We start from the raw sequence: 21914 nt of genomic DNA, 5'->3' as shown, positions 1-21914 counted from the left end.
CTTCTCAAGTCCACCATCCTCCTGCAACGTGTTGCTAGAGATCAGTGCTTTGTTCTGAGACTTTGGAGACTTTGCATTGGAAACTGAAGAATAAACCAAGGGAAAGTCACTAAACAATCTGCCTTTGGATGCATCTCACGTATGGTCCAGTTAAGATGAGAGCTTTACGTGCTGTGTTTGAATGAGGAGTGCAGGAATTAAGATGATGTGGCGCTGATGCTGTGAGTGAACAGCCAAAGCATTAGGCTGCTGACGTTAGTGTTTATGATGGTAAGTGTCCAATTGAGAACTGTTCATTATTATACATTTTAAAATTGCTAGAGTTTATGTTGCACAGGTCATGTTCTTCAGTGAATTATCAAATACCTGTAAGCATTCATTGTCTGAGATGAGTTTTTACTGTTTAACTCACAATGCAAACTCTCACCTAAGTTGGATAAGTTGGAATGCATGTTATGTATCTGAATTCAGTGTAAAATAATAGTTCTGAGACAGATCAAAAGAGTGTGTTGAGGTGCTCTTTGCAGGACATGGCACTAAAGCACATTGTGTGTATTGCGATGTCTGATTTACACTCTGCAGAAAACACTCTGTCAGTTATGCAAGATGTATCCAAGAGTTGTACAACTTTTACAGCATTGAGAATTCTTTGAATCATTCATCCCAGCTCCAGCCCTCCCCAGCAGACCCTGTTAAATTCCCTTACTCAGCAGACACAAAGTTAACTGCGTTCTGCCTGTGAGGGTTTGGTTGCAGTTACCATGCATTTGCATTGCTATCATTTGCAGAGAATGTGATGAAAAATCGTATGTGGTCTTTATCTGCTTATCATTGCACCACTAGGATAAAGCTAGTCTTTTATGAGGTCAATTATTTAAGGTTATCTCTGATGTGGGTCACTGCTTTAGGCACTATTTAGAAGTGGACACTCTTTGCTGTTAGAACTTTGAGTCCTTTAATACAGGGATTCCCAAACTTTATAGTCAGCCGCACCCAATATTTTCTTAAAGATTTAATACTGAAATGATATGTAATAATTCCCTGTAATAGTTAACAGGGAACTAACCAACTTTAAATATGAGACATTCAACTTCTGCTGTAAAGCAACTCTAGAAAGACAATAGTGTGCTTATTGTATTTAAAATGATTTATTTTAATGATTAGCTTTTCAACCAGTCGCAAACCCCCTGCAGTTCCCTCAAACACCAGTTTGGGAAACCCTTCTTTAATAATGATTAAGTAAGGAATAATTGATGACTGTCTGTTGAATTATTAGAAAAGAATGCACACCACAAGCGGTTAAGCGTGTGAGTCTGTGCGTATCTCAGCAGTCTTCGGCAGCAGCGTCTCTAGTAGCGAAACTGTAAGCTTATCTGCTTCATGAACAGCGCCGTTATTACCTCACTAGTTATGAATGTCATGTAGCGTTTATGTTGCTAAACTCCTTTACTGATAAAAGAGCAGAGCAGCGCTGACAACACGTTTATAGCGAGTGTGTGTCCGTACTATGTGTGTGCATTTGAGTGGGACAGAGAGCTGGAGAGTATGCGCTTTTCCTGCATAATTAAATGTAATTTTGGGGCAAAATCATTGAAATAATTAGTCATTTTTATCCTATTGTTTAATAATTTTTTTTTTTTTTTGCTTGGTCCGTGTCATTGTGGGTTTTGGTTCTTTTGTTGTTGTAGGTTGTAAGGACCTTTGAAATAACTGAAAACATTTGGCGAACGAAGTGATATGAACGTGATGCGGTCAAGACCTGCCTGGAACTATACTTTTGCCTAATGTTTCCCTGAAAATAATTGCACACGCACAACTTAGAATGTTCATCAACCAATCAGATTTAAGCATTCAAGAGCCCCCGTAGTAAGGAAATAATGCATGTATAGAGGCATTTGACAAAACATTTTATTGCATTTGCTGGCACTGGCACAGATGTTGATGTAAAATCTGGAATTTAAAGAATTGAATCTGTTTTTTGAAAGAAAACCAAATGATCAGACCTCATAGAAAGATTTGGTAATTGTCTGCATGACGTAACATTTTTTTACACCAAAACTAAACCTATGACAGCTGTGTTTTAATTTAAAAAAAAAAAAAAAAAAAAATTTTTTTTTTTTTTTACTTGTAGCCAATTTCCTTTTTTAAACAACCAGAAACTCTGGGCACTTACAATTTCACTTTGGCAAGAGTTAAGAGTTTTCTTCTGGCGAAACTTCCAACTGTTTTGTTGGAATGGAGATGGTGTTTAATTACAGGTTCAGGATTGTTGAAACCAGGATGCTAAAAGCATCTGCAATTGTCCATCTGTGGTCCTTGTTGTGTGTACAATAAACTATTTTAAATATATATGTCTATAGCCTTATGTCTCATCAATTTGTGTTCTCTAATCTTACATGAGCATATATCTCTTAATTGTTGGCAAGCTTTGGGATAGCCAGATGTTTTCAAAGCAAAGAACATTTATCTAATGCACATCTGTCAAGAGTTCCAATTATTTTGGAAGTTATGTTTGTGTTGTTTTATGATAGCTGGCATGACTTTTCTACTAGATTATAAAAACAATACTGTGTTTTTCCAGATTTGTCACAGATTTAAGGATTCTGAAGACCCAAATAATATTACCATTCCACAAAACCAAAACATCCCTATCATTTTAGTGAAGTCTGCTTCATTTGCAGGTGAGGTTGAAACGTTCAGCATTTTATTCAGAACTTGTGTTAGAACATCATCTAAATGTGACTCATTGCTGAACATCTTGAATTGACTTGTAAAGGGAACTATTTTTGAAAATATTCTATGCCATCTGTTTGCCAGTCACTGCTTAGCTCCTGACAGAGCAGTATTTTCTACAGATAACTTTAAGTATTGCTGTCCCAGATTCCCAAGCAATAGTTAAAAACACCAGGCTTATTTATTTCCTTTATTTAACATCGGTGGATTTTATGTAAAGTTGTAATAATAAGTAATAGTAGTAATTTTATGGTAAGGGAAAAAAACATATATTACTATTGCTTGTATCATGGTAATTCAATAATGTTCTTTGAAGTACACTGAAGTATCTTGTAAGTACCATAGGACTTATACTAACGTAAAAGTTTGGGGTCATCAATATTTTTGTTTTGTTTTTTAACATTAATGCAAAAAATAAATAAAAAATCAAACGCAAAAAAATCACGGTTTCAGTTTCCACAAAAATATTATGCAGCACAACCATTTTCAACTGTGACCTTGAGCAACAAATCAGAATATAATATATTAGAAGCATATAAAAAGCATATAAGCAAGATTGTTGAAGCTTAAGTTTTTCTTTACTCTGTGACCATCATCCACCAGTGATGTGGTGACATAGTAAGACTTAGACTTGAGTTGTAAACAACTGATTGTTGAACAGTTGATTACTATTTTATTTTTTATTTTTTTACCATAAATTGAGACATAACTCTGACTCACACATTATCTAGAAGTCATGTCTGCAGTGTTATTGGTCTGCCTGTTAATCAGAGGCAGCCAATGAGCAGTGAGCTGTGCACGAACATGGCAGAGTGAGATAGTCACCAAGGGAATTAGAATTGATTGTTCGAGGAAGTTCTGACATTATAATAATGGCTTTTCAAATTGCCATGGAGTAACAGCACCTGCACACAATTTTGTTGAGCTTTTGGAGCCAGTCAGTGTCAGGGAGAGACTAAATGTAAATAATCAAGAAAGATGATGATATTTGTGTTTAGCTACAGTATATCTGGAGGCACTGCAAGCAGGTAATCTATAGCCTGTTAATGAATTCATTTGGTTCATCCAGCAAACAGATCTGAATTTGTCTGAGGTAGATATGCCTGATTTTTTTTAAGACCAACTTACTTTGTGGTACTTATTGGTTTAGGTTTTTCTATACTCTATTTAAGGGGGCTTCAGCTTCCCGGTATTTCATCTAAGGCTACATCCACATTAATCCGGATAAATTTGAAAACTTTACCAAAAAAAATTTCAATTTGAAACTATGAGGTATGTATCAGTCATTTGATGCATGTTTTACCCATAGATATCTATTGTTGTGTCCAGCATTGTTGTGCAGTCTTATTAAAGATAAAATTTCCTTTCAGTCAGTCATGTTCAACATTAACTAAACTAAACGAGCCAATGCACATTGGCCTGCGTGATTTGCATTGCGAACTCCACCTGCACGAAGTGGATATATAAGGAAGAGAGCGTGCAATGCACATTCAGCTTTTCACTTCGGAGCCAAGTGGTTGTGCTGTTCTCTGCCAGTCACCTCTAAGAGTGTCTGAGATTGCTCGACGGGAGAAGTTCTGCATCCGGTGTTGGTGTGATGGCGCTGCAGCTGTGGTTGTGACTTCAAAGAGATTCAAAGTCTTCAAGAGCTTGTTGCACACTGCAGGCGGCACTAAATCCTGCGAGCCATTTCCCCAGTGCACTTTGGCATTGAAAGAGCGTATTTCCCTAAAAGAGCAAGCATTGGTGTTACACTTCGTCTTTTTAAAGATATCATTCCACCCATGTGTTTATGGATGTGGTCGTTACCTGGCTCTGTCTGACAGTCACGGTCGCTGACTCAGGTGTCAGGGCTTAAAGCGTGCTTAGGTGGTGTTTTTGGATGAGTCATGCACCCATTGCGGTAATTTCAAATATGTTTTAGATCTGCTTATCCTATTTCCTTACATAACATCACATAAAAAACTAAGGTGAACTATACTGTATTGGGCATTCAAGGTGAACATGAGGGCATCCATTTACTGATTAGATTTAACAGTTTCCTTTGAAGGGGTTTTGTTAGTCTTTGATCTTTCTACTAAGAGTTGAACTATGTGTGAATGTTTACCTAGTCTTAGTTCTCGTGACCATGTGTTGTTTATACAATTTGGGGGGTACCATTATCTCAGTTGGGGGTAATTGCCTCTATTGTCTTTAGATGATTAGATTCAGTAGTCATCTCTAAGGCTGTGTGTAAGTTCAGCACCTTTAAGGACAGCCCACTGAATTGCCTATAAGATATCATTTAAAGTTCCCTCAGTCAGATAATGTTGGAAGTACTACAGCAACGTACAGCAGAGTTCTCAATAAAGAATAACTTCCGTTGAACGCGATCCCAACTGTCTCCTGGTCTCTGCTTCGATGAAAGAAAACTTTATAACACAGAAAAGGGCTACTTGGCCAGGGTGACCTGAGGATCACACTACCCACCAAGCCAATCTCTGTGGACCCCCCACTACTCTAGCACACTGCAAGCTTTGGAGCTTCCAGATAAGATTGCTGGTCCTTCTCATTAGGGACCAAGCGTTTCATTCGGGGCTCCGGCGGAAGACTGGATGTTGATTGCGGCATCGGAGGGTGAGCTAGAGTATGAAGACGGGCATGAAGACCCAGCTGTGTTGCCCCCTTCGGGGAAAGAAGCATTGATCGAGTCTGACCCAGAGCTGACAGCTATGCTTCCCCGGGCTGCTGAAAGTGTTGGGCTCGAATGGAGGCCTCCACTGTGTCCCGAAAGCTCGAGGCTGGATGATTGGCTTCCTGGGGTGGCTCACGCTGACCATCAGCGCCCCGCCCCAGTGCCTTTCTTCCTGGAAGTGCATGATGAGGTTACCAGATCGTGGGTGGCACCTTTTTCTGCCCGAAACCAAGCTGGTGCCTCCTCCCCCATCACTACCCTCGATGGTGGGGCAGCCTAGGGGTATGTGGAGATCCCCCCGGTGGAGCGCTGGGTAGCAATGCAGTTGTGTCCTAAGGGCGTTGCCGCCAGGAGGGGTAATCCGCATCTACCATCCAAGGCCTGTAAGTTCTCGTCTGTTCTTACGGCCAAGGCTTACAGAGCCGCTGGACAGGCCGCCTCTGCCCTGCATGCTATGACTCTCCTGCATGTATTTCAAGCCCTTAAAGACTTGGACGAGAGTCGCTCTGATCCACTGCTAATGCAGGAGCTGCACTCTGCCCCGTGCAAAGGATCTCTTTTCTCTGTATGGACATGGAATCGGTCAACCTGACAGCACGCCTCATGGTTGAATGTGCTCGGTCAGTGCTGAACTGCCGGAACTCCCTCAAGGGCAGGACGGTGGCCCCACTGAAACTATTTCAGAGGCTCCTGGACTCAGATGCTCGCACTTTCTAAAGCACTTGCTGCTTGGTTTTTCCACAGTTTGTCTTCGATTATCACGTGCTGAAAACAAAATGGCTCCTGAAGAAAAAAGCTGATGATGTGTATTACAGGCACCTTTTTGTACTCGCCGACACTCTGCTTGTGACTTCATGGACTGTCGTCTGCCAATGGATATAGGCATGAGGTTACACATGCCTCAGATACAGGTCACGCTAATGGCGTTCCCCATGGCGTCAGCACCAAGACGCAATGTCGAAGTTCTACTTCGAAAGGGAATGTCTCGGGTTTCCCCATTATGGCAGGTTTTTTTTTTTTTTTTTTTTTTTTGTCATAGATGTTATTACCTAGCAAGCAATAGCCGTCATTTCACCATCTAGGTTAACTATAGACCTGATATAGTCCAGCTATGAGTAACCCACTTCTAGCCAAAATAACCTTGAATTTTGGAATTAGAATTTTTGCCAAAACAACTTGCAAGATGATATGATATTCCATCATGTAAGTAAACAGTGATTACAAGGTGTTTGGTTTCATTTCTTCACTCATTTCATTTCTTTGTTATCTAATTGATGACTAGTCTATTCTTGGGCTATGGTTAGACGTCTATAAAATGTTCACCGACAGCTCAAATTTTAGCCTGTTTTAGCCTAAACGTCTGGGCTGTGTTTGGAACGCAAAACGCAAAATGGCTTGCTGGGTAATCATCGAATATTTGTTCACATTTTGTTTTGTGGACAGTGTTTGTTTTTGTTTATGCAATGGATGTTGAATGTGCGCTTAATGACATCTATTTGTGGTATCTAAATTAATACGAGTAGCCCTGCATCTACATGTGCACAGATACTACTGTTTGGTTGTGTACATCTCTATTACATGTTTGGTTGTGTATTTATTAGCTTACCAAAGGATGGGTTACAAGAGCCTGTTTCTGTATTTTGTATATTTTTTTATGTGGCTGTGTGTTTCTCTGTTGTTGTTGTTGTTGTTGTTTGTGTGAATATAAATGACTGCAGCAGGCTGTCAGTGACACATTTTCATCCTACACACAGAGACCTGCACATTATATATTTCTGGATGACACTAGTGTCAAAAGCATCTGCTCCGTAATAAAAAAGACACTCCACTGATGACACTCTGAGGTAGGACAGACAAGACAGCAGATGGTTCATCCCTTTTTCTTCCTCTCTCTTTTCTCTCTCACTTTTCCCCCCTCATCGCACCTTTCTCTCCCCCTAAACCATTTGCCTCCTGCGTGCAGTGATATAGCCGATCCTCCTATACGGATAGAGGGTAATGCTGACATTTGCACAATGCATGAAAGATCGTACATCAAACAGAGTTTTGCTTACAGCCGGTCATGGTACTGTATGGAAGATCTTGGTATGCTGACATTACAATTTTTGTTTAGTCTGAGTGGGCTACAGAGTTTCTCAGTGTAAGCATTATGATATCTGTTTTGTTGTTGTTTGTTTGATTTTTAAAGGAAAACAAAACATTTTATAAATATATTTTTGGCTACCTAATCTCACCCCTACCCTAAACATAAACTACATAATAGGTTGATAAATGCACAATGATAAAAAAATGTAGACACACTATCTTAACCAATTTACCTAACTAATTCTTGAAAATATAAAAATGTAATAGACATGAATGTACAGTGACAATAGAATTGAGTGAGTCTTTGTTCTCTGTTGTCATGAGATGTTCATTCAGATCTTTCATGCAGCTGTCATAAATAACCACTCAGACGCTGACAATTTGTTTGTTTCCTTTGTCTTGCTCTTGGCAGAGATAGATGACGTAAAGTAGTCTGACATTTCTTTATAGTCTTTTCATTCAATCAGAAATTCAGCAACTCCTCCTTTCTGGATAGTATTTGATGCCAAGAAACTAATGTGTATGTAATGGACTAATGCCAATGTTGAATGTTCTGGGTTAATACAAGTTAAAAGTGGAGTGTTTAATTTTTGTGGCACTTGAAGCAACAAATGGATCTACAAAAATGAATGACTGTTTTTAAAAAAATGTCAACCCGAACACTCCTCCGATCTGTCATTGGTCATCCAAACAGATCACACTGCCCCAAAGTCATGCCATTGGTTGAGAAAATGTTGCTATGTTAGACTGGGCAGAGTGTTCAAATGAACAGAGCAATGTTGCAATCAGAGCAAATGGCTTTATTATAGTTGTCTCTGCATATTAAACTAGGATAGGAAAAGATATTTTACTTTCAAAAAAGGAAACACAGTTCACCTTTAAGATCCATTGACACCACCGTTTTGGCTTAAATAAATAGATTTTCAAGGACAACCCACTCATCCTAATTCTATGATGTACTGTAGACACGTAGCAGCTGAAGTGAGAGAGGACAGTGAATGAAAGCACAGGGAGCTGCTCGGAAAGAGTTTCTCGAATGGTCACAATTTATTTTCAATGAGAAGGGCCAGTGAGCAGGTGAGTGGGAGCTAGAACTTCCACAGAAAACGGTATCAAATTTTCTTGTAGGCTTTGCTCTATTTTCTTCCTCCTGGACTAGCCCTTAAAAGTGAAAGTGTGATATCCAGTTTTCTTTTGCTGTCCCCTGTCGTTTTGATAAACTGCTCGAAAGAACAAACTCTCATTCAGATGTGCATTGTGTCTTTTTAGGGAAAACGAGTAACCTACTTTTGATTGGAATAGGGGTCATTTCAGTTTACTTCAGTTTACTTCAAAATCCAACATACTCTCATGGCAAATCGTAATTATTTTGCGTTTTGGTGAATTGGTGGCTAACTCGTCATTTGTATTTTTGTGCAATCTGCTTACTCCCCAATGACAATTGGGTTTATGGGTGGAACTTCATGCTTACTTTTTTTCTAAAAATCTGGGGGGTTTTTTATTTATTTTTTATGAAATCGACACCTCAAAAACACGGTTATGTTTTCTCATGAAACCGGTTTTGGAAAATCATAAAATAATTTCAGAGTTGTTTTAACCATATCATATGTTTCACATATACACTATCGGTCAAAAGCTTAGAATACTTACGATTTTTCTCTCTTACCAAGGCTACATTTATTTGATAAAAAAATTGAGTAAAAACAATAGAACATTTGTAAAATAATATTAATCTAAAATAACAGTTTTTTATTTAAATATATTTTAAAGTGTAATTTATTCCTGAATTTAAGGAAAACATTTTTTTGAATAATAAAAATTTAAAAAGAACAGCATTTATTTGGATAATAACATTATACATTTCTGCACTGTAAATTTTGAGAAAATGTAATGTATATTTGCTTATTAAAAGTATTTCTTTCTTTTTTTTATTTTACATACCCCAAACTTTTGAGTGTATCGGTTTCCACAAAATATTATGTAAAAAAAATAAATAAATCTTAAGCCCCAAATAAGCAAATTAGAATGATTTCCTGAAGGATCCAGTAACACTGAAGACTGGAGTAATGTGTGGTCTGCAGCCAATTTTTCATAGAGAGCTGCAACAATGTGTGGAGTTTTGCTCAAAGGTCCAGAATACTGAATGTAATTTTTACTATATGAAGGTCCATCCTCCCAAGCTTCTTGGAGGACATCGAGCACTCCGCTAGGCCGATGTCCATAGAGAAGCTTGAAGGGGGGAAAACCTGTGGAGGCTTGCGGGACCTCGTGCACAGCGAATAACAGGGTCTCCAGCCATTTAGTCCTATTTTTTCCAGGGTTGGAACCAGCTGGGATGACCCCCCTTGAAGGCGCTCTGAGTCCCGCTGCAAACGCCATTACTGGTCCACTGGCCCGGCTCGGGGCAACAAATTGCTACGTGACCTAGGGATAGGAACAGGTCGAGAGGTAGAGGGATAAACAGAAGGGGCAGGGTTGGAGAGAGATACTGAGGGTAGGGGTTTGCCAACCCCGGGTGTTGTTCTGCACTGCGGCTGACCCGCTGCAGGATGGCCCTGAGGTCGTCGTAGACCAGGAGGTTCTGCATTGGCAGCTGTTGGGTGGCCACCTGCGCCTCCCAATGAGGCGCACTGGCCAGTGGGCCCGCGGCCACTCACATGATTCCACGGTCTTTTCGAATGGATCCACAAATGCCTCTGGGTCGTCCTGTGGACCATTTTAGTGAGAGGCACATGAGCAGTGGTGGAATGTGGTTCTGCAGACCGAAGCTCCTGATTCATCCAGCTCTGGAACAGCTTGCTGTCCTCCTGGTGTGCCTGGAAGAGGGCACGGAAGCACTGGTCCTGGTCTTCCCTTATATCCAGGAGCGCCTGATGGTGCTCTTGGTGGAGGCCCGCACACTGCATGGTGGCAGCAACCTTCGCCTCCCAAGTTTCAGCACTACTGTAACACAGGTTCAAGGAAATGAGGAGAAGGCAGGGTCGGCTGAGGTGTACTCGGATATTTTATTCACAAAATAATACCAAAGAAAATAAAATGTTCTTGATCTACTTATGAACCGCGCGTCTCCTGTCTAAATCTCCCATTGCTGACTCCACTGAACAACGCCCCCTCACCACATACTTATTTAAAAAAAAAAAAAATTTTGTAAAAAAATGTTGTCTCGGTTACGTATGGTAACCCTTGTTCCCTGAAGGAGGGAACAGAGACGCACGTCGTGACCGACAATAGGAATCTATGTGCATTGGCTCGTTTAGTTTCACTCGAAGTAAATGGGGCTCTCTAGCGAGATTCCTATTGTCGGTCACAACGTATGTCGAGAGTGGCCGACTGATAGGGAACACCACATTTTAATTGTATTTTTGAACAAATAAATGCTGCCTTGGTGAGCATAAGTTCTTTTAAAAACGTTAAAAAATATATTTGATCATGCCAAACTTTTGGTAGTGTATAGTTTGCTGTGAAGGGTTTTATCACTACTGGTAAAATTAGCCCAGATGTGCCAGATTAACTGAGGAGATAAGAGAAAGAGCTGGCAAGAACAAACAAGAGTGATTTATATCACCTTACTTTAACATTTCAAACACCTTGCTTTGAATAATCCACGGTGAGAAGTAACTACCATGTCATATTTTGACTGTAGACAACATGTTTATTGGATTCATTTGGAGTTTTTTTAAGTAATGCTATTTGGTTTTTATTACTTTTATACTTTCTTTCCATTATTTCACCAGTGTTGGATTTATACACTGTGTTTTGAGTTATGAAGGCGTAGTCTGTGTAAGTAAGATCCGGAAAAACAATAACTTTGGGATGTGAGCATGTTTTCCCCAAAACATTGTACTTGTCTGAGTAATTCCTCTTCATGTTCTCAGTCTGTCTCCCTGTGTTTGTTGTGCTTTGATTGCTGCCTTGTTTAACAGTGTGATGTCTATGCCATACTTGTTTGTGCCATTTGCACTTGCCAGTTTAGCACTGTGGTGTCAATATGTTTAGTTGTTAAAAGGAACACTGAGAGCTTAATGCAAGACACTTTTTGCCAGGGTCGTCTCTAAACCACAGATACAACAACTCTGAAAGTTCAGAAAGATGAAAGCTATTCAGTACCTTCAACCCTTTCATTTAACCTTCTGAATGTCTAGTCACCTTCCTCTTCACTCACCAGTGGGTAATCAAACACATTTGACACTTTAAGAGGTCTAATATTTGTTAATGGTTATGAAGGTTTTGTTTCTTTTTGTTTTGGCAGATATTCTGTGTCTGTGGATTAGTGTATTTACATATCCACTTGCCTTCAAAGAAACATTAACTTTTTTGTGTAAGTTAGCAGTCAAACAGGCCCTAACCTGTCCTGACTGTGTCTCAACTGATGCTCTCCTCAGCCTTGTGAAACTTCACACAAGACATTCTTTAAACTGAAGCATAATAGAAGTCTTTCACATGTGCGATCTGCTAAAGTCATGAAAATATCAGCCAGGAAAGAGAGATTCCTGTTTAGCATCCAAATATATGTGGAATTGAAATACATGGCAGTTAGGTCTCATGCACATGTTTATGCCTTATATTGAACTTTTTTTTTATGTCTGCAAACAACTAATATCAAACATGCTTTTAATCTGTGGGCTATATTATATAGGCTAAATGTTGCCCATATGCAATGCACATTTTCTAAGGTTTTGTATGTTACATTCTTCTCAAATTGCATTTTCAAGTGTTGAGGAGTAACTAATCTACATTTGTATCATGACAGAGTAGAGTAGCTTTTTCAGTTACAAACTACTTTTTCTAATGACTATTATTATTTAGTTATACATTATATCAAAGTATGGCTATACATATTTAAATATCTTTTTCTTTTTATTAGTAGCTTGTAATGTATGTTGTAGTTAACTAATTTTTCAAAAGAGCTTCACTTTAGTTTGACTACTATAGCTTGTTGCTTGTTGTTGCTAAGTTTACCTAACAATGTTTGACACAGTAAACAAAACAAAAAAATCTAGGCTTTTTATCAAAATGTTGTAATTTTTTCCAAGCATTATTTTATTTTTTACAGTGTTGTGTACAGTTTTGGGAGGATTGGTATCTCTTCTAAACCTTAAATGACAGGCTTCGCCCAGTTTGGAACGGGTCATGGCTAGGGCAGGAAAATTAGAGACTGCAACTAAAAAATAAGCCAAATACAATAACATTCACAGGTCATTGTTTATTTGTTCACTACTGTTTGTTATTAGATGTTAAAGTCGGCATGAAATGGAAGTTGCAATAGAGGGCATGATTATTATTATTTTTTAAATAATGATGTGCACAGGCAAATCATTTCTAATAAATACTGCAATATTCCATAAAAAATAAGAATTGTTCATTTTGATTTTCTGTATACATGAATACATTCTGTATTCAATCTGATTAATTCTCCGGCATAGGCCTATCTCTGTAAAACTAACAGCTTGGAAAAATTCAATCTACATTCCAGTCTGACACTGCAGAACCTGGAGTGCACTATGGAACAGACACATATGGAAAATATCTCTAGGCATGTTGTCAATCTTATCCACATATGGAAAAGGGTGAAATGAATCTCAAGCATGTGTGTTCAACATCCAGCCCTCTGAATGGAATTCCCTCTAAAAACATTCACTCATTCAGATTTCCCTACCTTTCCTGAAATCCAAACTGCTTTTCCTGTTGTAGTTTACAAAACCTTTTCTCTTTTACATTTTGTAAATTTACATTTACGACTTGCTTGCTGACTTTATTGAACCATTTGTCTTTACCACTACCTTCTCTGCTGTGTCTTTCAGGCTCTAAGAGTGTGGTTGAAGTTCAGACTAAAATGTCGGTTTGTGGTGGCCTTCCTTTTTTCCTTCAGTCTGACAGTGGCGATGATATACACCCTTCCTCCCTTCCCATCTGAGGAGAGCAGGGTGAGTCTACGGGGGCCCCGCAATAACAAACCCAGAAAGCTGGTGGAGAAGTGGTCTCTGAAACCTTACCTTCCAGTGTCTTCATATGGACAGAACAGCAGAACCTGGAAGATCCCTGAAATGAAAGATTCCGCTAAGCATCTCCTGATGGTCAACCATCACCAACTATCATTTTCCTCTGGAAAACAAGTTCAGGAAAAAGTATCAATCAAAAAGCATCCAAAAAGTAAAGTAAACAAAAAAGAAAGATATCTGCAGAACACAAACAAGCATCCAGTCAAGCCATTTGCAGCCAGAGCCAAAAGAGTGCGAGCCAATAGACTAGGAAATAGCAATAACACAACCATCCATCTTCTTCGCTCCAGACATGACCCAGCTTTCCCTCAGCCTGCCAGCATCCAAAGCCTCCGCCCAAATAACAAGATATGCAGGCACAAATGTACTCCAGATGGGGACAGAATAAAGAGGCTTGTGGGGCAGTTCTCTGATACACAGCAGGTGGCAAAACTGAAACAGGCCCCTGGAGAAGCAAGAACACATGAAAGACGAGCAGGGCCCACCGAGAGGAAGAGGCCCAAATCCGGGGCAGAAAACAACGATGGGATTCCAGCAAAGGCTGGCATCAAGGAGTCAGCCACTGACTGGTGTAAGACTGTCTCTGATGAGACTTTTATTGAAAACTGGAACCAGACCAAAGCAGAGACTCTACCCTGGCTCAGTGAGGATGATGTGAAAAAGATGGCGCTTCTCTCCAGTGGCACTGTGTTGAGTAAAGCCAGGCTTCCAGGCCATGGTCAAGTGCTTCAGGTTGGATTCAGTGATAGGTATAGCATTTATGCTTCTGCAGGGGACAATCATGTCAAACGCTGCCAGACCGGAAGCTGTGCTCTCATAAAACGCCCCAATGACTGGTTTGAGGTGTTCGCCTTTCACCTGGACAGAGTTCTAGGTCTGAACCGGAGCTTGCCCGCAGTGTTGAGAACATTCCACAGTGAGATTCTACCATACAGGTACACAACTGGATCTCCCAGACCGGTGGTATGGTGGGATCCCAGCATCCAGCATCTGTCTGATGCTGACAATGACCAGAACTCTTTTTCACTTACTTGGCCACAATATCAGACTCTGCTTAAGAGCAGGTGTGGTACTCGAGTACCGTTGAACTTTACAACATGTGTGGGAGTTCATCATTCAGAGTGGGGGAGGCTGGCCTTGTTTGACTTCCTGCTGCAGGTAAGAGGCACTGTGAAAACATATTACAACATTTTGGATATTTGGTTTCCACAAACTGTCTAATGTGTAAAAATATTTTTGAGAGTTATAGATATAAATAGAGTTATAGATCAAATAGATATTTGAGAGTAAATTGCATATGTAACTTTCAAATTACACAAATAAATGTGATTATCTTCTAATGTGAATCCAAAAAAGATTGGGATATAGACAATAGAAATGGTCACTAACTTTTAAAAGGTTGACTAGGTTATATGCTCCAGTTTATATGCATTTAAATTATGTCTTTGACCGTTGTGGTTAGAAACTCTTTTATGAGTCACAAAATGTAGGCCTGCCAACTACATAATGACCTACCTGCCAAGCCTGGTATTTAAAGTAATTCATGTTTAGCATTGGCATTTTTCCTGTTCAAAACAGACTCTCTTAAAAGTGAAGTGTGTGATTTTAGATTTCAAACATGTTTTTTGAACACTTGCCCCATCTGGCATTGTTTAGACTAACAGTAAGTTTTGCCTCTAAGTTAAGTCATTGGTTGAGCCATGATTGCTATGTTGTGCTGGTCGAGATGCTTAGTCAGGTAGGTCTGTTGCACAAAGGTAAAGATATAGAATAGGTCTGGAGTTGACAAACCAAACAAATCTAAACTGGTTTAGATCAGGTTCAGGGGTCTCAAACATTCACAATAAAAGTTCTCTGTCTACTCAGGGTTTGATCCACAGTTGAATCTCTATTATACATTTACACAAATGTCATTTTAACAACAAGATAAGAAGAAACAGCACTGCTTTAAGTTAGAGAATGCATCTGAAAGACTCAACTGGATTATTTTAGTAATTTATAGGTTCACAACAAGCTTAAAAGATACAGTATAAGCTTAAAAAGCTTAAAAGTTACATATATTCTAACGCTTTAAATTTAAATTAATATTTGCATATAAATAAAAGCTTAATAACAATATTGAAAAACCAAACTCAAAATTGTCTGTTGTCTTTAGATATTATACTAGGAAATGAGAAAACAGTTTAAAGATTTTTTTTTTTTTTTTTTACACACTTCACCTATAAGCAGTTTCATATAAGGCTGCTTTTGATTTCTTTCCTTCCTTGTCAGCTTTCTAATGATAGCTCTCAGAATGATTTTTAATTAAAAATGCAATCACTGAGTTCATGACCAAGTCAACCAAGTTGTTTAAAACAATGTTTGTGAGTGATAACTAGACAGTTCCTACCCAGCTGAATCACAGGCAGGTTCAAAATGCTAGAGTGTTGCAATGAATTGAATGTGTGTGTTTGACATGCATTTAATGAAATGGTGATTTAGCTCAGTTTAATTATCTCTTCATGACCTACTATGAGCAAACATGTTATCAACCAAATGTTTTATTTCATTTATTTTCTTGGATTTTTTTTTTTTTTTTTTTGGCTTCTAAGATAGGTAAGCTGCCGTCAGCCCATCACAAACTTGGCAGAGGAGTGTAAACAGGTCATTCTCAGGATTCATTGATGTTCCTTGTGTGTTGCTGACGTACTACAGATTTAATTAACAGGATACTGAACTTACTGTAGTCACATTATTTGATGGATTATTTCAGATTGGATTGATTTTCATAAGATAATCAAGTAGTGTGATTTACGTAATCAGATTACTTTTTTTCAAGTAACTAGCAAAGTAACAAAACTTTTAAATTTACAGCAAAATATCTGAATTAACAAAATAACACAAGATTTGTTTAGCCATTTATCTTATATTGTCTTGTTTAGACATCTCTCTTGTCCCCAGATAAATCGGGATAAAGATGCAGAGGCATTGTACCCTGGAAATCCAGAGTTCTCGCAAGAGCACAAGTTGAATTTGCTCAGCGAAGTTACTCTGGCGTCGAGTAATGATGCTCATTAAATATGCCCTTGTATCCGAGCTGCACCAATCACATTGGGTTATCTGATATAGGCGGACCAGAGGCGAGCTAAACAGATGACGACAGCGCTGTGACGTCCAAGTCACTAGTAAACATTGCAAGATGGCTATGGATGAACACCAGTTGTTTGAAACGGCTTTGGCCGCTACAATGAACGAGTTAGACTTGGCTTTTTATCTAAAACAGGAACAGAAGACGGCGCTCAAATCCTTCCTTTGCAAGAAGGACGTTTTTGCTGTTTTGCCGACCGGATACGGCAAGAGTCTAATCTACCAGATACTGTAGCTCCGCTGGTAGCTAAGCGTATGGGGCTTGTTGTGATTGGTCGTAGTGTTATCCAATTGCGTGCAGTGAGATTTTCAAATGCATGATTGGTGCCGCCCCTCGAGCTGGCCGATTTTCATTAGTCGATGCCAGACCATTATTCTTTCAGATTTAGGTCTGGATTTCCAGGCTAGAGGCATTGTGTGCGCTGTGTTAACATTATGGTTATTGTAGTTCTAGACTACATTTATTTACTCATCTCTTGCAAAAAAAAAAACAGATGCAGTATTTCTCAAATTTAATAAAAACAGTAAAATGAAAACTCAGAATATTAGACAAACCTGTAATAATGAATTATTTTAAAGAATGCAAATATACCTTGGGCCAGATTTACTAAACAGGGCAAATTAGCGTGAGAGAGCAATTTCATAAAAGCTCCAATGGGAAAGGAAAGTTCTGTGCGTGATCTACTGACGACGTGCAAAAAGAACACAGACTCAGCCGGATCATTTCCATAATTACCAACGCAGTCTATCAAGAGCAGTGCAAATTAGCATCTGGTTTAAGACATGTTTTGATCGTCAAATAATGCCGTAAATACCAGTAAATTGACCGTAGTAAATCACCTTGCATGATTCATTTAAATACTCTCCTCCCATAAATTTTGCATCTGAAAGGGAAACTCCTACAAATGCATTTGCAATAAGGTCAGCTGCAAAAATAACCCTGTCCACAACTTTTCAGCACTAATTTTTCACTGCGTGTCTTTAGTAAATACTGACAGTAGGTTTTTAACACCTAAAGAGGGTTTGCACTGGCGCAAGCTGTTAGTAAATCTGGCCCCTTGTGTGAAAGGGCCTTTACATTTTAATATAAAAAACAAACAAACAAACAAGCAAGCCCAGGCTAGATGAAAAAAAGTAATGTAAAACATTACTTTATTTAAAAAGTAACTAAGTAACGCAATTAGTTACTTCTATAAGGACAAACACAATATTGTAAGGCATTACTTTTAAAAGGAAACTTTCCCCAACACTGATCATACATGACATGGTTCAAACAGATTGGTAGTTCACTGTAACAATATAAAATTGGGGATAATGCTTTTCATTGAAAAACTTGTTGACATGAATTTAAATATTGGGGGTTCGCAAATATCTATGAAGATTACTACTAATGATAAAAGTGAAAAAAGGTCAAACAAATTAATTAGTATTTCATAATAATTTCCAGAGCATCATCCATGCAAGCACACTTATTTTATGTTGGCAAAGTTGGAAAAGTAACAAGAGAGACTTTAATTCACTGTGAATGATTATATATTTAATCTTGATCACATGAGGATTGTGATTCGGTATCACCTCATTAACAGGTTTAGATGATGTCTTTTACACTTTTCTTCCGCTCCTCCACTTTTTGCTCCACATAGCTGCAATTCTTTCAAGAACCATTGTCATCATGGTGACGTTTAATTAAAATTTTGAACATAGGTAATAGAAAAAAATCCATGCATCCAAAAAATGCATGGAAATCCAAAAAATCCATGCAAAAATCCTTTCTGAACAGGTTGAAAGTGACTGGTTGAAATGTCCTTTGTGGTTTTGTGCTTTTATGATAATATTCACAAAAGTACAATTATCGCTCTCTTTCACTAATTTTAACACAGAAGGAAACTTTTTTAAGACATTCAATGCAATTTACAGCACAAAAATGTCATTAAATATTGTAACTTGGAGTTTCTTTTGTGGAGTTTATACTGTTTTAAGCTGGGCTCAGACTACAGGAGTTTCAGGCTGAGTTATGCCCGATTTACCCCTCCCAAAATTCGGAGAAAACAAACACATCCAGGGCATCGGTCGGTACCGATGTCCAGATTATCTGATAATGTGAGGCATTTAGAGATCTTTTAGAAATCTTAAACCTCTCGATGTGCTCGCAGACACATTGGGGCCGCCCCGACAATATCGTGTTTGATATTTAGGATTTTAAATCAGTATCAGTACTTCCACAATAGCCAATTAGAGACAAGTCTACAAGGTGACGGAAGTGACAGAACTTTTGAAATGGCGACCGCAAAACAACAAGCGAGGAACGGATAACATGACTGCCTTTATAATGTCTCTTCATATAATGTATCCATTTAAAATCTGGCATGATAATCTTAGTCCCCCTGTAGTCAATAATGTTATCCCTTAAAACTCATCTTTGATCACCAAAATGACATATTTAAAAAAAAAAAAATCTTATGGCCTAAAATAGCTTGAATGTTACTCTACAACCTTGCCTCATTTAGTATATGCTGTTCTATGAATATGCAAATGAGCCCAGCCTCCACTCACTCACACCAGCTCAGAGATCCACTGGTTGACGATCACACATTGACGTGATTGGTTACAAGGTAGTTTGTGATATCAGAAACACCAGCGATTTCAAACCGTGTTTTTGAGACTGTCTTTGGTTCACTGCAGTTTTCAAGGAGAAAATACTCAACAATGGTGTTGACTTGTGAATTTGAACATGGATTGTCTTAAAGCATATTAAAAACACCACATAGACATATAAACAACATTAAAAGCTTGATTTTCACCACAGGGGGACTTTAAGAATATCTTGCAGAGTGTGATGCGCCAAGATTTCCCAATCGGTTAAGCTTAAACACTCCTGTAGTCTGAGCCCGGCTTAAGAGTTTAAGAAAAACACTTCATCCCGCTTGATTACAAACCATGCCAAGTCAAGAGTGAAAATATCACTTGATGGCAGATGAGGCAGAATGTGAGCGCATGTGTAATTGCATGTGCTCATGAATGTTCTTGATGGATTTGTGAGTATAATCTGTGTGTGAAAACTGTGCGCTGTAAAAATGTGGGTGTATGGATGCCCATGAATAATACATTAGGTCTTAGAAGAAAAGTCAATAGCTGTAACATGGCCAACAGCTAATAGCTTTGTATTGATTTAGTGAAATTGCTGACTGGGACCCTTGAACACTTGTTCCTCTCTATTCATTTAGCACTTCTGATGACACTGATGTGAAACCTCACACCCTTAATCACAGAACAGTGTGAAGGACACACTCACTGTCACCACAAGACCTTCTGTGTACCGCTCTGAAATCTTGATCAGTGGTTCTTAATTGGGGCCACAGATCTGGAATGATAGGATCATAAATGAGATAATGCATAAAATGCAATGCAGCCAACCATAAAATCATACTTTGGTAGCAAATTAAATAGACTTGTTGTGAGGAGGAAAACACTTCACATACATTTTGTTGTTGATGTCAAATCATTTGGCATTTTTACCACATTATTTGTTCCATGTGTTTACATTTACCTTCGTACAGCGAACTTCCATGGGTGAAACGCGGTCATCTCAATAGGAATCCACATGATTTGGAATTTTGTGCGAGAGACACGAGGTGAACATTTTCTGCATATGGATTTCACATCGGAATCAAGGAGATTTTTTGTTCAATTTGTCACAGCAGCATGGTTTGGAAGCAAACTCTAACCAAGAGACGCTTCATGCATCGCTACACTAATGACATAGATAATGGCCAGCTATTGTTAAAGCATTTATAAAAATGAAAAAAAATCATTTTTCATTCATTTTTATAAATTAGTATTCCATTATTTCTCCTCAACTTTTAAAAAACTTTAAACTTTTCCCTGACTTTTCCAGGCAAGGAAATCCTAATAAAAAAATTAAATAAAAAAATAAATAATCAGTGAGTACCCGGGATAGAAGTAAAACCATTTGAGAACGCCTCGGTTACGACTGTAACCTCGGTTCCCTGAAGAGGGAACGAGCGTTGCGTCGAGATTGACGCTATGGGGAACGCTTTGCGTGATGACGTCTTGAAGCACATGTAAAATCAGTCCAATGGTGTGGCGGAACGTCAGAGGCGGGTGACGTCACGTACCAGGAAGCTATAAAGCCTGCCCGAAAACAGAAAATGAAAGCTTCGTAAAGTCTGAAGTAGTCGCTGACAGGCATGAAGGAGATATGGCAAGGTGACGCAACGCTCGTTCCCTCTTCAGGGAACCGAGGTTACAGTCGTAGCCGAAGTCGTAGCCGTACAGTCGTAACTCGCGTTGCGTCGAGATTGACGCTATGGGGAACGCCTATACCAACGCCACCATAGCTACAAATGTCTGTCCTGTGTGAAATCGAGTGAGCAGCATTAGGAAGACAAAACCTGAGACCCTGGAGTAGAGTCTAAGTCCAAAGAGTAAAACCTGACGAAGGTGTGCGGTGAGGACCAACCTGCCGCATCACAAACGTCCTGTAAAGACACTCCTGATATAAGGGCCTTAGAGGCCGCCATACTCCTTGTAGAGTGCGACTGGACAGCCATAGGAGAAGGCTGCCCGGCCGCCTCATAAGCAAGCGAAATAGCCTCAACCACCCACTTGCTCATTCTTTGCTTAGACACTGGAGATCCCTTGTTAGGGGACCCAAAGCACACAAACAATTGATCGCTTTTACGCCACAGGGCAGCTCTGTGGACATAAGCGTCTAACGCCCGAACTGGGCAAAGCAAATTATTCGCCTCCTGGTCCGCATTTCGAAAGGGAGGAGGACAGAAGGCCTGCAGTACAATGGGTCTAGCCACATTAGTGGGGACCTTGGGGATATAGCCCGGTCTCGGATGTAGAAAAGCTTTAACCATACCCGGTGCAAACTCTAAGCATGACGGAGCAACCGACAATGCTTGAAGATCCCCTATTCTCTTGAGAGAAGAGATAGCAAGAAGGAACAGAGCTTTCAGAGTTAAGAACTTCTCAGGAACCTCCTCAATGGGCTCAAAGGGGGCCAGGGAAAGGCCTTGCAGCGCAATGGACAAATCCCAAGGTGGCACCCTAGAGCGAACTGCAGGCCTCAGCCTCCAGGTGCCACGAAGGAAACGAGATACCAAGGGGTCTTTCCCCACAGACATTCCACCCAAAGGAATGTGGTAAGCACCTATGGCCGCCACATAAACCTTTAAAGTGGACGGGGTCAGACCTGCAGTGAACCGGTCCTGCAGGAACTCCAGCACTGTACCAATTGGGCAGTTAACTGGGTCCAACCAATGGTCACT

General features: G+C 39.4%; 1 protein-coding gene across 1 annotated transcript in view; it reads left to right on the top strand.

Moving 5' to 3' along the window:
• The window catches only part of gask1a (golgi associated kinase 1A), a 36916-nt gene continuing 15002 nt past the window's right edge, over positions 1 to 21914 (top strand). The window contains exons 1-2 of the mRNA XM_084088093.1: positions 1 to 270; positions 13294 to 14649. Of these exons, the coding sequence (XP_083944219.1) occupies positions 265 to 270; positions 13294 to 14649 (1362 nt within the window). The 5' untranslated portion in view covers positions 1 to 264. The remainder of the gene's footprint in view (positions 271 to 13293; positions 14650 to 21914) is intronic.

The sequence above is a fragment of the Abramis brama genome, assembly GCF_963993115.1.
Source record: "Abramis brama genome assembly, chromosome: 17".
NCBI lineage: Eukaryota > Metazoa > Chordata > Actinopteri > Cypriniformes > Leuciscidae > Abramis > Abramis brama.
The sequence above is the reverse complement of the archived record's forward strand: the minus strand, read 5'-3'. Positions and strand labels throughout refer to the sequence as shown.